The 15,666-nt window shown below is 45.6% G+C and overlaps 1 protein-coding gene across 2 annotated transcripts in view; it reads right to left on the bottom strand.

Moving 5' to 3' along the window:
* The window catches only part of ANK2 (ankyrin 2), a 626,865-nt gene extending 620,221 nt beyond the window's left edge, over positions 1 to 6,644 (bottom strand). Inside the window, exon 1 of one of the 2 annotated variants that reach the window (XM_075860538.1) lies at positions 6,263 to 6,644. In XM_075860538.1, the coding sequence (XP_075716653.1) occupies positions 6,263 to 6,337 (75 nt within the window). In that variant the 5' untranslated portion in view covers positions 6,338 to 6,644. The remainder of the gene's footprint in view (positions 1 to 6,262) is intronic. The other variant, XM_075860544.1, reaches the window with a different exon arrangement.
* Between the last annotated feature and the right edge of the window lie 9,022 nt (positions 6,645 to 15,666).

Genomic DNA, 15,666 nt, shown 5'->3' with positions numbered 1-15,666 from the left:
GGTTATATAGGGGGTAGAAGGATATACAGGGGGCAGCAGGATATATAGGGGCAGCAGGGTATATAGGAGACAGCACAGATATCTGCATTTTATCTGTTCCACTTTAAATATTGAACACACACTTTTACAAAGAGACATAAACACATGCAGACACACACACACACACACACACACACACACTGTAACATATACACATACAAACACAGTGTAATGACAGAATGGGGAGACAGACAAGTGAGCCCTAATCTACCCGCCACTCAGTCCCTGCCTACTTGCAACGACCCGTCCTAAGCGACGGGGTACAACTGGGCGACGGTCCCTACTCTCAGTAAGTGCAAGACAGACAAACAGACAAGGGTACACAGAAGCTAGGGAAATGGGGCAGCTGCCCACGGAGACACCGTGAGCAACAAGAGTAGTGAACGAGCCGAGTCAAACCAGGAGAGAACGAGGTACCAAACGCTGAGCAGGAGAGTGGTCAGAAAGCCAAGGTCAATAACAAGCAGATGATGAGTAGTACAAGCAGCAGTAGCAAGCCAGGGAACAAGCATAGAAGAATCACAGGCAAAGGAGGAACAGGAAAGGTAGGTATAAATAGACAGTGGGCGGGAGCTAGCTCCGTCTGGCCAGGCTGTGATAGGCTCTCCCACTCCTAAGCCTGCCATCCTGAGTGGTGGAAGATGGAGTCAGTCTCACAGACATAGGAGCAGGTGCAGACTGATTGCCCACGGGCGTCGACACAGAAGCTGTGTCTGTCAAATCCTTTACACACAGAGACACATACTGTATACCCCCTACACACACGCACACACACACACACACACACACACACACACACACACTGTAACATACACACATAGAGACACACACACTGTATACACAAAGACACACACTGTATACACACACACACACACACACACACACTGTAACATATACACATACAAACACATACTGTATACCCACTACACACACACTAACATGTACACATACAAACAGAGACACATACTGTATACACAGACACATACTGTATACACACACAGACACACACACACAGATACACAGAGACACACACACACTCACTATCTCTCCATGCTGACAGGATCACAGGCTTCTTGAAGGGCTGGGTGTGGGCGGAGCTTCCGGCTCTTATTTACTCTGTGTGTGGAACAGAGCACAGAGTAGAGGCAGAGACCAGTGGTGCCCCCTACATGCTTGGAGGGGGCAGCGCTCTGTGTGCTCGCACAGCTCACACACCCCTAAGGCCGGCCCTGGTCACAAGCATGATTTACATTGCACCATTTCTCTCTCTGTCCTGCATAAACATACTGGTGCATTATGCACAGTGTGTGTATGGACAAAATGCAGTATAAAATAATGCCGGAATTTATAATGCGTGAACTGATGGGTCATTCATTGACAGCTATACAAATATATCTCTCTGCAGAACCTGGAAATTCAGACCAGATTTGAGCTGATCCTCCAACGCCTGAAATCATACTAACATCCAACAATGTAGGGACTCTAGATTTCTCTGCCCACTCTATCCAAGATATGATTCATCCCACACCGCAAGAATTGAGCCATCCGATCATATGTATAAAAAATATTCCCTCTGCTGGATCCTGTAATATCCATCAGAAGGAGTTATGAATTATACAGGTGACAGGGCAGTTCTTAACATCATTTTGTATAGTCGCTGAGAGTGACGTGTTTTAGGGGACACAGACAGTCCCCCCACAACCCCTACATAAAATCCCTGTACAGTATATATTCAGTCTATTATTTTGGACAGGTGCTGACCAGTACTACATTTTTAACAGTGTAAGGTTATGCAAGAAGTTTACCATATATTGTCAAAAACAACACTTTTCCATTTCCTTATATTAAACGTCTATGAAGATCATTCCTTTATGAGGTACAAATGTGTTGATTTATTTCATAACATATCTTTATAACGTAAGGGCTACAGAGCCAACAAGGCTACAAATCCTCTGCTTCCCTTCACATAGCAATAGCGTTAAATAGCCACAATTTGGCTGCCTGCAGCCATCCATAGGGGGAGCATCCTGAGGACTGATCTATAAAGTTCAACTCAGTAATTCCCTTTTCAGTAGGCTCCCCCTAGAGGTGGCTGTCAAAATTGTATCATTTAACTGGTTTTGTAGACAGAAGAAGGATTCGGAGTTCTGCATCAGAAAATATTTACTCTAACCCTTTTAAAAATATAATTTTTTTAAAATGTGGACAAAATTATTGACAAATGGAGGTACACTTAACAGGGATTTAGAAATTGTATTCTATTAAAGTAAGCTTCTAGCAGAGGAAATTGTGATTTCCTAATACTTCTGACTCCAGCACGTGGGCTTGTGGTGATCTTCCCTTGTACAATGTAGAAGAAAGAAGTATTAGCAATACTGGCACCTCCTTGTACCCAAAAGATTGGTTACCCCTAACGGCTAAGCCTAATGCTACACAGCCAAGCAAGTAACTGAGAAAGCTTTGTGCTTGCAGAGATGATACATTATGAAGTCAAAGGACTTCATAATAAATAATTTACCATGGGACACTTTGTATTCAATTCTCCCTAAGACTTAGGCCTCATGCACACGATCATGCAGTATTTACGGTCAGTAAATAGTGCACGGATGGGCTGTGGAGTGTCAGCCGCACGGTCCGTAACTGCAAAAAAATAGGACACGGTCATTTCGCCTACAAACATCTGCCCATTGCTTTCAATGGGTTTTACGGTGTTCTGTTCCCACGAGGTGTCATTTTACGCGTCGCTGTCAAAATACGGCGCGTAAAAAGACACCCGCGAAAAAGAAGTGCATGTCACTTCTTGGGACCTTTTTGGAGCCTTTTTTCATTGACTCCATTGAAAAAACAGCTCCAATAACGGCTGTAAAATACGTCGCGAAAAGCGCGAGTTGCTACAAAAACGTCTGAAAATCCGGAGCTGTTTTCGTCTGAAAACAGCTCTGTATTTTCAGACGTTTTTGGTCACTGCGTGTGAACATACCCTTAGAGTGGTCTACAATGTCTACAATGTCATTGCAGCACTTTTTAATGGGGTTCAGGGATTTGAGACTGTACTAAACCATTTTTTCTTTTGCCATTATATACACCAAATTTTGCAAATGTTGATAAAAATACTGCATTTATGACAAAATATAAGGATTAGGCCCTTTTCACACTTCGCTTTAGGCCACTTTCACACGGCAGTATTTTGCATCAGTATCAGCCAAGACCAGAAGTGGGTCCAACACAGGGAAAAAAGTGTAATGGAAAGATTTGCACCTCTTCCATGTTTTGGATCCACTCCTGGTTTTGGCTTACAAATACTGACCAAAATACTGGTGTGTGAAAGTGGACTTATGGTCTCCGTTTGACGTGAAGGGTATTATATTATCTGTTTAACGGATGCGCCATGAACTCTCATGATCCTTTTCATGAAGTATCTGTTAAATGGTTAACATTATAGCCTATGGCTGGGTTCACACGGAGTATTTTGCTGAGTTTTTTTACGCGGAAACCGCGTCGCAAAACTCGGCAAAAACGGCCCGAAAATGACTCCCATTTATTTCTATGGGAGGCGTCGGCGTCTTTTTCCCGCGAGCAGTAAAACTGCCTCGCGGGAAAAAGAAGCGACATGCCCCATCTTCGGGCGTTTCCACCTCTGACCTCCCATTGACTTCAATGGGAGGCAGAGAAAGCGTATTTCGCTGTGTTTTATGCCCGCGGCGCTCAATGGCCGCGGGCGAAAAACGCCGCGAAAAACTCCGTGAAAATTGGCGTGCAGGGAGAGGAAAATCTGCCTCAAACGTCCAAACTGAATTTTGAGGCAGATATTGCTCCTGCAAAATACTCTGTGTGAACATAGCCTATGGGTGATGGATGCCACTGTTCGTCATCTGTCACAGGTATCCATCACCAACAGACTATTATGGTATATGTTTATGTGCCACATCAGGAAAAGTTATTGAAAAGCCCATGACGTTTACGGTAAACGGATGCCTGTGACAGATTTCATACAGTGGCGACCATCACCCATAGGTTCCCATGTGTACAGCGCAGTATACTTTTTTTTTGCTGGATGCCTTTGGATAGAATAGCATAGTCAACTAGCAAAAAAACTGTATCCCAGATGTATACCGCAGAACCCTCTTTTGGCCTCCGTCAGTATAATGGGAGTCTACAGGTTCTTTGCGCCCGGAGCTTTCTCAATGCATACATCAAACATACAGGAGAAACGCAGTGTGAAAGCGGCCTTCTATTCTGTGCTCCGGGTCTGCAGTGGCATACATAAGATCCCGTTTTCTAAACCAAAAATTGTCTTTACACGTTGGTATATAAGACTATTTGTAAACTTATGTTTTTTACAGTGTTTTTTTGACCTGTAACTGATCTAAACTGAAACGTTATTAGTTCTGCTTATAAACATTGCAGTTCTTTAATCAATATGAATTGTGTTATTTACATCATTTTTTGCAAACAAAAGATTTTACAAACATTGCATTGATAAAAGTGCCCCATTGTGACTCCACGTGGGGATTTAGTGCTTCTGTTCTGTCCGCTATTGCTAATTCTCAATGTTTCAATGGCTAGTTCTGTTTTTTTTTCCTATAATGTGCGAAAAACAAAACAGAATGCTATAATTTTCCAATATACTAGTGCAACTGGTAGCCTTTGAAAGGGGAGCAGAGATTTTTACCTGTAGAAGATATGACTTGCAGCTATCTTATGTTACCACCACACAGATACAGTAAAGCAAGTTCTCAGATCAAGACAAAATCATTACGGCTAGACAACTTAAATTCAGATAAAAAGAAGCGCTACTTTTCCTAGTGCCGAGGCAATAAGGGTTGCATATATTCCAACAGTGACCTGACCCCTATATCTATGGGGGATCAGCCAGCCGCCTGACATATTGCTAATTGCACTGCAATGTAATCAACTAGACAATGCATACTATACTGCTATACAAACAATATCTTGTACCATATATACTTCTACAGTATACAGCATGACATCGAAATATATGGCAGTGACATCATTAGCATTTTATAACGGGCACAGGCATAGCTTTCATCCCAGGCGATTCAAGCTTCTCCTTTAAATTATTGAATCCATTCTGAAAAGAGCTGTGGCAATCCTAAGGGACAATAGACTACAGGGACATCCTGGCAACTATCGTATGTGCTCAATAAGCCCAGCAGTATACAGAATAAAGATCAAGGGTGAACGCGCTCAGTCAGACCATATCACGAGATGCACTGTCATGACTGGTGACGTCACCTGCAGCTTTTTGGAATGGCTGTGACATAAAAACCCAGCCTAAACCTCACCGTTTTACAGCAAATTCACTAGCAATCTGGTAGCCATGCCATCAATCTGGTAGCCATGCTCACCTAAGTCACTAATGTGTCAATGGGCTATAGAATATCCAGACAATGTCAAATCCTAATGCTTGTGTTTTTTTTCATCATTTACTGCATATTAAGAGATGAATGGGTGTGGTATATTGATTTTTGGTGAATTGTATAGACATTGATTCCAAAGGGAGACTGCAATGTTACTTTTGAAATAATAAGAAATGTATATATTATGATTGAATTGCCATAAAACATATTTACTAGAGGGATAAAAGTTTCTTCGGGCACCTAGACAACCAGCAGGGGCATATAAGCAAATGTTAGCATGACGGGCAGCAATAAGCTCCTATTACTGTTTACCTGTTGAGTAACCTTTATAATATATATCGATATAAATGTTATGGCATACGTGTTGGACTTCAGAAAATGGCATTAGTACCCCTTTAAAAATGGTGACTTGTAACATGCGCCATATCAATGTCATTTTCACTTACGCATACCAAATGGCGCAAACATTGTTATTGGAAATAGGCGTGGCAAAGCAACATATTTATCATAGCGATACGCCAATTTTTTACATGGTACAACATGTGCGTAACGACTGCGTATTCTATAAGGGTCATGTGACATTTCGAGGAATACAGACTGATAACAGAAAGCGACAGTTATGCTCCAATTCATGTAGGGGACAGGAACCATACATGTGACTCTCTGTGGTGATATTGAGGCGGGTTAATAATAGGAAAAGTCAGTGCCCTGGTCTAGGAGGAGAAAAGGGGTGACTCCCGTAAAGATGCCACAGGGCAGAGCAGCACTTATATAGGCAGTATACATGGCATAGCGACGAGACAAGGCACCACTGCTCCTGCATGAAAGCCTGAGTCACCCACCTGGCGGATCCTGGGTAGCAGGGGGGGAGATATACCACCCCCTGGTGTAGAGGCGGCAGAGGTGGGAGAGGCCATGTTCCTGCAGCCGGGGCTCCGGTCCCCTCCCTCCTTCTCCAGCAGTCTCTTCTGTGGCACGCTTTTGGCTGGGAATCCTCTTGCCGTCAGACACCTTCCTCATAAGCTTGTAGCTGGGGATGAGCAGGTGGTACAGGGCAGGGTGGCAGCAGTGGTTACTGCAGTGAGGGCAGCAATGACCTCTCTGTCTTCGTCCAGTAGTGATCTGCAGAGCAGCGCCTGGCAGTCTGCAGTGTATGTGTGAGAGACACTGGGGGGAGAGTGCTGCTCCTGCTGCTGCTGCTGCTGCTGCTCCTGCTGCTACCAGTGCTGGGATTATCACAGGAGAACTGACATGAGCTGGAGGCTGTGCTGCTGATGAGCTCACAGACAGCACCCACAGCCCTGGCACACTGGCATAGATGCCAATGTACAATTATCAATGTGCAAGTCAATGAAATCTGCTACACTAGCAATAGGTGAAGAATCTATGATTTTCTGCAATGAATTCATGTTTTTAGTCCTCCCTTCACGCTAGATGTTGCTACAACTTTAGACTTTAAAGGGGTACTCCAATTTTATTATTTTATGACTTGCCAAAAACCCATATTGGTAGCCCCAGCAATCAGTTGAACCAAGGGGTCTGGGTATTCAGTAAATGGCTAGACCCAAGGGTGTACAATACCAATCCAAGTGTCCTGGATTAAGCAGGACAGACCCAGATTCTGTCATTGTCCTAGGTGTCCCCTTTATTCCCCAGTCAGAATTCTTCAGGACTAAGAAACTATTAGTCATTTTCTTAATTATGCTTTCCCGCAGGTGCCAGCATTAGTCAGTGATGCTGCCCCCTAAGAGGAGACAGGACCATGGTGGTAAGTTTTTCTGGCTATAGAGCTGTGGTCCCACTATATAGGGGGTATGTGAATAGGGGAGCTTTGACTATAAGGCCCTGTTCACGCAATTCCAAAAATTCTGCCTCAAAATTCCGTCGGCCTGCACGCCATTTGCCACGTATTTTGGCCGCGGCCGTTGAGCGCCGCGGGCAAAAACGCCACAAAAAACGCTTTCTCTGCCTCCCATTGATGTCAATGGGAGGTCAGAGATGTAAACGCCCGAAAATGGGACATGTCGCTTCTGAAATGAGAGGCATTTTCGTCCATTTTTTGGCACTTTTTCTGACGCGGTTTTTGCGTCAGAAAACGTGTCAAGAAACTCTGTGTGAACAGGGCCTTACAGTGACTGTGGGCTAATCAAATTAATAGTAACTGAGGGCTGTCACTGTATGGGGGCAATGTAGGTGGAACAACGCAGGGGTACTAAAGCATGTGAAAAAGCAGGGCATAAAAATTTGCTGCACAATTGTATCTTTTTTTTTCTGTCTGAACGTTGGCTTGAAGGGTGTACATAGAGCAGAATGGGCCTTATAGCAAAAATCAAAACACCCCCAATGTTGTTGGTTTATGTCAATCCCTTTGCTCTGTCCCTTTCCCCCTCACATGCAGGTTCACACAGTACATAGGAAAGGGGTATATGGTTGGCCTCAGCTACGCTCCATAGCGGCTGCATGGGTTGTCTCTACAGTATGTGCGACCTTGGGTGGACCCCTTCAGCTGTGATGAGCCTCTGACACTGCAATTACCCGTAGCTTTGAATGACCAATCACAGGCACCCAATTACATGATTTTAGTGATCGGTGGAGGTCCCATCGCTGGGCCCAGTGGCGGTCACAATTGTGACTGGGCCCCGAAGGCAGGGGAGCCAACAGCCCCCCAGTAAACATCTATTCACAGTTACCGTAGTAACTGGGGCCTATGTAATAAACTGCACGGGCCCCTGTTACTATAGTAACAGTATACTTACCATCCTCGAGCTGAAGAGGAGGGTAAGTGTAAGATTACACTGTCTGCTGGGGCCCTGTATCTACGCCTACCATGTGGTAGGCGTAGATACAGGGCCCAACAGGCAGTATCACACATTGCCCTGTATCTAAGCCTACCATGTGGAAGGCATACATACAGGGCCCAGTAGATAGTATCACACATGGCACCAGGGGCGTAACTAGGAAAGACTGGGCGCCATAGCAAACTTTTGACTGGGGTCCCCCTCCACTGGGTATCACACAACCACCCCCCTTGTAGATAGTGCCTCCCTATAGATTCCACCACACAGCGCCCCTCTATAGATAGCACCATACACAGCCCCCTGTAGATAGCGCCATACACAGCCCCTGTAGATAACGCCATACATCCCTCCCCCTGTAGATAACACTATACAGCCCCCTGTAGATAACGTCTTATAGACCCAAATCCCCCTGTAGATAACGCCATACAGCCCCCCTGTAGATAACGCCATACAGCCCCCCTGTAAATAACGCCATACAGCCCCCCCTGTAGATAACGTCTTACAGCCACAAATCCCCCTGTAGATAACGCCATACAGCCCGCCTGTAGATAACACCATACAGAACCCCCCTGTAGATAACGCCATACAGCCCCCCTGTAGATAACGCCATGCAGACCCCCCTGTAGATAATGCCATACAGACCACCACTGTAGATAACGCCATACAGAGTCCCCCCTGTAGATAACACCATACAGACCCCCCCTGTAGATAACGCCATACAGACCCCCCTGTAGATAACGCCATACAGACCCCCCCTGTAGATAACGCCATACAGACCCCCCTGTAGATAACATCATACAGAACCCCCCCTGTAGCTAACACCATACATAACCCCCCCCCCTGTAGATAACGCCATGCAGACCACCCCTTGTAGATAACGCCATATAGCTCCCCCAAAAAAAAACGGCCTATAGTTTGTCCTACAAAAGAGATGTATCCCCTATGCACAGGATAGGGGATACATGTGTGATCGCTGGCAGCGATAAGGAGAATGGGGGACCGAAAGTCCCCCGAAGTTCTCCATGACAACCTCGGACTTCCGGCGTCTGCGCAGTTCAATAAAAATGAAAGGTGCGCTGGACACGCATGCGCACAAGCGCGACCGGTGCACAAGTCATTTCTATGGAGCTGCAGACAGACCCCGGAAGTCCGAGGTTTGTCATGGAGAACTTCGGGGGACTTTCGGTCCCCCGTTCTCCTTATCGCTGGGCGTCCCAGCGATCACACATGTATCCCCTATCCTGTGGATAGGGGATGCATGTCTTTTGTAGGAACAACCCCTTCAGTGGCGTCTCGCTATAGCAGCCATAGTGGCTGCTAGCGGAGTCTCCGGCCATGAGGGGGGGCCCGTGCCGGCGGGTGGCACGGGCCCCCTCATACTGTGGGACCCATAGCAGCCGCTACGGCTGCTATAGCGGTAGTTACGCCGTTGCATGGCACTGTATATAAGCCTACCATGTGGAAGGCGTAGCTACAGGACCGAGCAGACAGTATCTCACATGGGCCCTCTTATCTGTATACTTGTTTTACTGGAAGAATAAAAAAGCTTCATGTTCTTTCTTGCTGCATTTCCGCCTCTGACCTCCCATTGAAATCAATGGGAGGCAGAAAAAGTGTTTTTCACAGCGTTTTTTGCCCATGGTCCTCAATGGCTGCAGGAGAAAAACGCAGCGAAAAACTAAGAAAGTGCAGACAGGTCAAAATCTGCCTCAAAATTCCTGAAGGAATTTGAAGGCAGATTTTTTCTTCCTGCAAAATACTCTAGGACTTAGTAGTGAAAAACTATTTATGTTACAGGTTCTATAACTGCTTTTGGCTTCATAGTTGTCCTTCCCTAAACTTTCTAAATTAAGTTAGTGTCAGTGACCACCGCAGTTAGGAGAATAGACTCCATGGTCATATAGATCAGAAGTAATGTCAATTGGCTGACGGATTTGGAGCAGAAAGTGGCATAATGTAGAAAATGTCTGCAGCCATGTTAAATAGTTTACTGTGTTTGTTACGTCAGTTAAGCCGGCTATACACTTAAGACGAAAATCATACAAAATTGGCAATTTCAACCATTTCAGCAGATCATCATTTTAAAATTTGAATGTGGTCGATCATGGCCGGCCATCGTTCGTCATGGCTGGCTGCTGACGAAAAAGTGATCGGTCATGTTGGATTTTTTCAGCTGGTTGTCGGCTGAAACTATGCATGTGTGGCATGTATATTTGGTTATTTGTGTAGTAAAACTATTTATTTATTTTTAATCTTCTCTGTAACTGGAAAGTAATAAAAGTCCCCATTTGCATTTTACATAAGAAGATTTGGACTTTCTTGTTTTCTCTGTGAAGCTTTACTGGATCCCAGATTACTGCTTTTATATATGTTTTAATGTTTGCTTTTCACTTTGTCTATAGAATATCATGTGGTTAGTGTGCAATTGTTCATACACATGCCTGTATTTGGTGTCCGTATCACACAGATCCCAACTATGACCACTCTGCATTTTAATGTTACCATTCATACCGCCATATAAAATAAAATAACTTTTCTGTAAAAAAAGTAAAAGTAAATGTATATCAGACTGAGTTCTCAACTAAAAGCACTGTTTTCTTTTGCTTAAAGAGGCTCTGTCACCAGATTTTGCAACCCCTATCTGCTATTGCAGCAGATAGGCGCTGCAATGTAGATTACAGTAACGTTTTTATTTTTAAAAAACGAGCATTTTTGGCCAAGTTATGACCATTTTTGTAGTTATGCAAATGAGGCTTGCAAAAGTCCAAGTGGGCGTGTTTAAAAGTAAAAGTCCAAGTGGGCGTGTATTATGTGCGTACATCGGGGCGTTTTTAATACTTTTACTAGCTGGGCGCTCTGAAGAGAAGTATCATCCACTTCTCTTCAGAACGCCCAGCTTCTGACAGTGCAGATCTGTGACGTCACTCACAGGTCCTGCATCGTGTCGGCCACATCGGCACCAGAGGCTACAGTTGATTCTGCAGCAGCATCAGCGTTTGCAGGTAAGTAGCTACATTGACTTACCTGCTAACACTGATGCTGCTGCAGAATCAACTGTAGCCTCTGGTGCCGATGTGGCCGACACGATGCAGGACCTGTGAGTGACGTCACAGATCTGCACTGTCAGAAGCTGGGCGTTCTGAAGAGAAGTGGATGATACTTCTATACACAACGCCCAGCTAGTAAAAGTATTAAAAACGCCCCGATGTACGCACATAATACACGCCCACTTGGACTTTTACTTTTAAACACACCCACTTGGACTTTTGCAAGCCTCATTTGCATAACTACAAAAATGGTCATAACTTGGCCAAAAATGCTCGTTTTTTAAAAATTAAAACGTTACTGTAATCTACATTGCAGCGCCTATCTGCTGCAATAGCAGATAGGGGTTGCAAAATCTGGTGACAGAGCCTCTTTAAGCCCTGGGCACCCCAGTTCGACACTGACGAAAAGAAAGTTGCTTTGTGTACAAGATATAGAGTAACTGCCTTTTTAGCTGATGGTCAGTTGATAACCTACTGAAATCAGATCCAGGTATTAAGAGACAGGTTACTTCTGGCTGGTGTGAATTGTCTGCCCTAGAGAGACACTCTTGGCGCTTTTCGCTAAGCTACCTGACATTGTGGACAGCTTCACTGTAACTTTCTGTGTCAAGCTGCATCAGTATTTGGTTTCTAATTTTAATTCCATCTGTTCCATAAACTTCCATGATAAACCTTGCCTATCTTTTTTTTTTATGCCATATGGTTATTATTTTCTTGCCATGACTAAATCAGGTTGCATCTTTGTTTGAATACAATCAAGATGGTATTTGGTTTCCAACTGAACCTCTGCTACAGAAACGATTCTGAATACTCACTACCTTGTAAAGCACGCTACTATTTATTACAGCATTAATTAATATGACTGTTGCAAGTTTATATAAGTAAAATAAGGTTATCTTTTCCATATGGAAATGGTTAAATGTTTTAGACAGATTCACCAAAAGCAACCCTTGCGCTCACATGCTCTCTTATAGTGAAGAATGCTATGGCCTACTGCACCAAAGAGAACTGGGAATGCTGTAGGAGTTGGAAGACAATAAGTTCACTAGAACAAGCAAAAGGTTCCCTGAATCTTGTGCAGATCACAAGGGCAGTTGGACAGGATACTACTCTGGTAGATGAGACAGAAATCCCAGAACAAACTGGAATTGCCTTAATCGTGCCGACCCATAAAATAAACATAATACATTTCTTTCTCAGGCCATGATCTTGCGGCCTGTCATGAAGAAAGTACCGGTAGTTCCATTAGAGTTAAGGAAATAAAAGTTATGGCAATAGGCTCCCCTATTAATGAAGTTAGACAGTACACTGGCTGAGGATATGTGTTAAGGATCTGCCAGGCACAGCTTCTGTATCCACGCCCATAGGTAATCAGTCTGCACCTGCTTCTATGTCTGTGAGACTGACTCCATCTTCCACCATTCAAGATGGCAGGCTTAGGAGTGGGAGAGCCTATCACAGCCTGGCCAGACGGAGCTAGCTCCCGCCCTCTGTCTATTTATACCTGCCTTTCCTGTTCCTCCTTGCTTGTGATTCTTCTCTGTTGGTTTCCTGGCCCTGCTGCAGCTTCTTGAACTACTTGTCCCTGCTTCGTATTGACCCTGGCTTACTGACTACTCTTCTGCTCTGCGTTTGGTACCTCGTACACTCCTGGTTTGACTCGGCTTGTTCACTACTCTCTTGCTCTACGTTTGGCACCTCGTACTCTCCTGGTTTGTCTCGGCTCGTTTACTACTCTTGTTGCTCACGGTGTTGCCGTGGGCAACTGCCCCGTTTCCCTTTGTTCTGTGTTTCCTTGTCTGTTGTCTGTCGTGCACTTATTGAGTGTAGGGACCGTCGCCCAGTTGTACCCTGTCGCCTAGGGCGGGTCGTTGCAAGTAGGGAGGGACTGAGTGGCGGGTAGATTAGGGCTCACTTGTCTGTTTCCCTATCCCTGTCATTACATAATCACAAGCCCATATACCTACTCTACCCTGGTCCCTCACACCACTATGGACCCCCTTGAGACCCTGGTTCAGCAAATGCAGGGTCTCTCCCTACAGGTCCAGGCCCTGGCTCAGAGGGTCAACCAGCCTGATGCTACCATGGTAGTACCCCTCACTTCACCTCTTGAACCCCACCTCAAGTTGCCTGACCGGTTCTCAGGGGACCGGAAGACTTTTCTCTCCTTTCGGGAGAGTTTTAGGCTCTATTTTCGTTTAAAGCCCCACTCCTCAGGTTCTGAGAGCCAGCGGGTGGGTATAATTATGTCCCGGCTCCAGGAAGGGCCCCAAGAATGGGCCTTCTCCTTGGCTCCTGACGCCCCTGAACTTTCCTCCATTGATCTTTTCTTTTCTGCTCTCGGACTCATTTATGACGAGACTGACAGGACTGCCTTTGCCGAGAGTCAGCTGGTGACCTTACGTCAGGGTAAGAGACCTGTTGAGGAGTATTGCTCTGACTTTAGGAAGTGGTGCGTAGCTTCTCGGTGGAATGACCCTACATTAAGGTGCCAGTTTAGGTTGGGTCTGTCAAACGCCCTGAAAGACCTGCTAGTTAGCTATCCCTCTTCTGACTCCCTAGACCAGGTTATGGCTTTAGCGGTACGACTTGACCGACGTCTCAGGGAATGACAACGTGAACGTTTATGTGTTTTCTCCTCTGACTCCCCCATGATGCCTCCCGAGGTTCCGTTGCTTCGCTCTTCCACGGAAGACTCGGAGGTATCTATGCAACTCGGGGCCTCCGTGTCCCCCCAACAACGTAGAGAGTTCCGCAGGAAGAATGATCTTTGCTTCTATTGTGGGGATGACAAGCATCAAGTGAACACCTGTTCTAGGCGTAAGAATAAGCAGCCGGAAAACTTCCGCGCCTAAGTGATCATCGGGGAGGTCACTTGGGCGCACAGGTATTTCCCGTTAATATGAAACGCAATAAAATTTTGCTTCCCTTTCAGGTCTCGTTTGGTGGTCGGTCTGCCACTGGCAGTGCCTTCGTGGATTCAGGCTCATCTGCTAATATCATGTCTGTGGAATTTGCTATGTCTCTAGCTATGCCTTTGATTGATTTGCCTAAACCTGTCCCGGTAGTGAGTATCGACTCCACTCCTCTTGCTAATGGTTATTTTACACAGCATACCCCTGTTTTTGAACTCCTTGTTGGCTCCATGCATTTGGAGCAGTGCTCTGTACTGTTGATGCAGGGATTATCGTCCGATTTAGTTTTAGGCCTTCCCTGGTTGCAGTTGCATAATCCCACGTTTGACTGGAATACTGGGGATCTTACCAAATGGGGTAATGAATGCTTGACGTCATGTTTTTCTGTTAATTCTATTTCTCCCCCTGAGAAGGTGAACACGCTACCTGAGTTTGTTCAGGACTTCGCTGATGTTTTCTCTAAGGAGGCCTCCGAAGTGTTACCTCCTCATAGAGAATACGATTGCGCTATCGATTTGGTACCAGGAGCTAAGCTCCCTAAGGGTAGGATATTTAATCTCTCTTGTCCCGAACGTGAAGCCATGAGAGAGTATATCCAGGAATGCCTGGCCAAGGGTTACATTCGCCCCTCTACTTCTCCGGTAGGTGCTGGCTTCTTCTTCGTAGGGAAGAAGGATGGTGGTCTTAGGCCATGCATTGACTACCGTAACTTGAATAAGGTCACTGTAAGGAACCAGTATCCCCTTCCTTTGATTCCTGATCTCTTTAATCAGGTTCAGGGGGCCCAATGGTTCTCTAAGTTTGATCTACGGGGGGCGTATAACCTTATCCGCATCAAAGAGGGGGATGAGTGGAAGACTGCGTTTAACACGCCCAAAGGTCATTTCGAATACCTCGTCATGCCCTTTGGGTTGTGTAATGCTCCCGCGGTCTTCCAGAATTTCATAAATGAGATTTTAAGAGATTACCTTGGGCTATTTCTTGTAGTGTACCTTGATGACATACTTGTGTTTTCCAAGGACTGGTCCTCCCACATTGAGCATGTCAGGAAGGTGCTCCAGGTCCTTCGGGAAAACAAACTGTTTGCGAAGACCGAAAAATGTGTGTTTGGGGTGCAGGAGATACCATTTTTGGGTCAAATCCTCACTCCTCATGAATTCCGCATGGACCCCGCCAAGGTCCAGGCTGTGGCGGAATGGGTCCAACCTGCCTCCCTGAAGGCGTTACAGTGTTTCTTGGGGTTCGCTAATTATTACAGGAGATTTATTGCTAACTTCTCGGTCATCGATAAGCCTCTTACGGACCTCACTCGCAAGGGTGCTGATCTCCTCCGCTGGCCTCCTGAGGCTGTCCAGGCTTTTGAGGTCCTTAAGAAGTGCTTTATCTCGGCCCCGGTGTTGGTTCAGCCCAACCAAATGGAGCCATTTATCGTGGAGGTTGACTCGTCCGAGGTGGGAGTGGGGGCTGTCTTGTCCCAGGGTACCAG

The sequence above is a fragment of the Rhinoderma darwinii genome, chromosome 1 (assembly GCF_050947455.1).
Source record: "Rhinoderma darwinii isolate aRhiDar2 chromosome 1, aRhiDar2.hap1, whole genome shotgun sequence".
NCBI lineage: Eukaryota > Metazoa > Chordata > Amphibia > Anura > Rhinodermatidae > Rhinoderma > Rhinoderma darwinii.
This window is presented reverse-complemented; position numbering and strand designations above follow the sequence as displayed.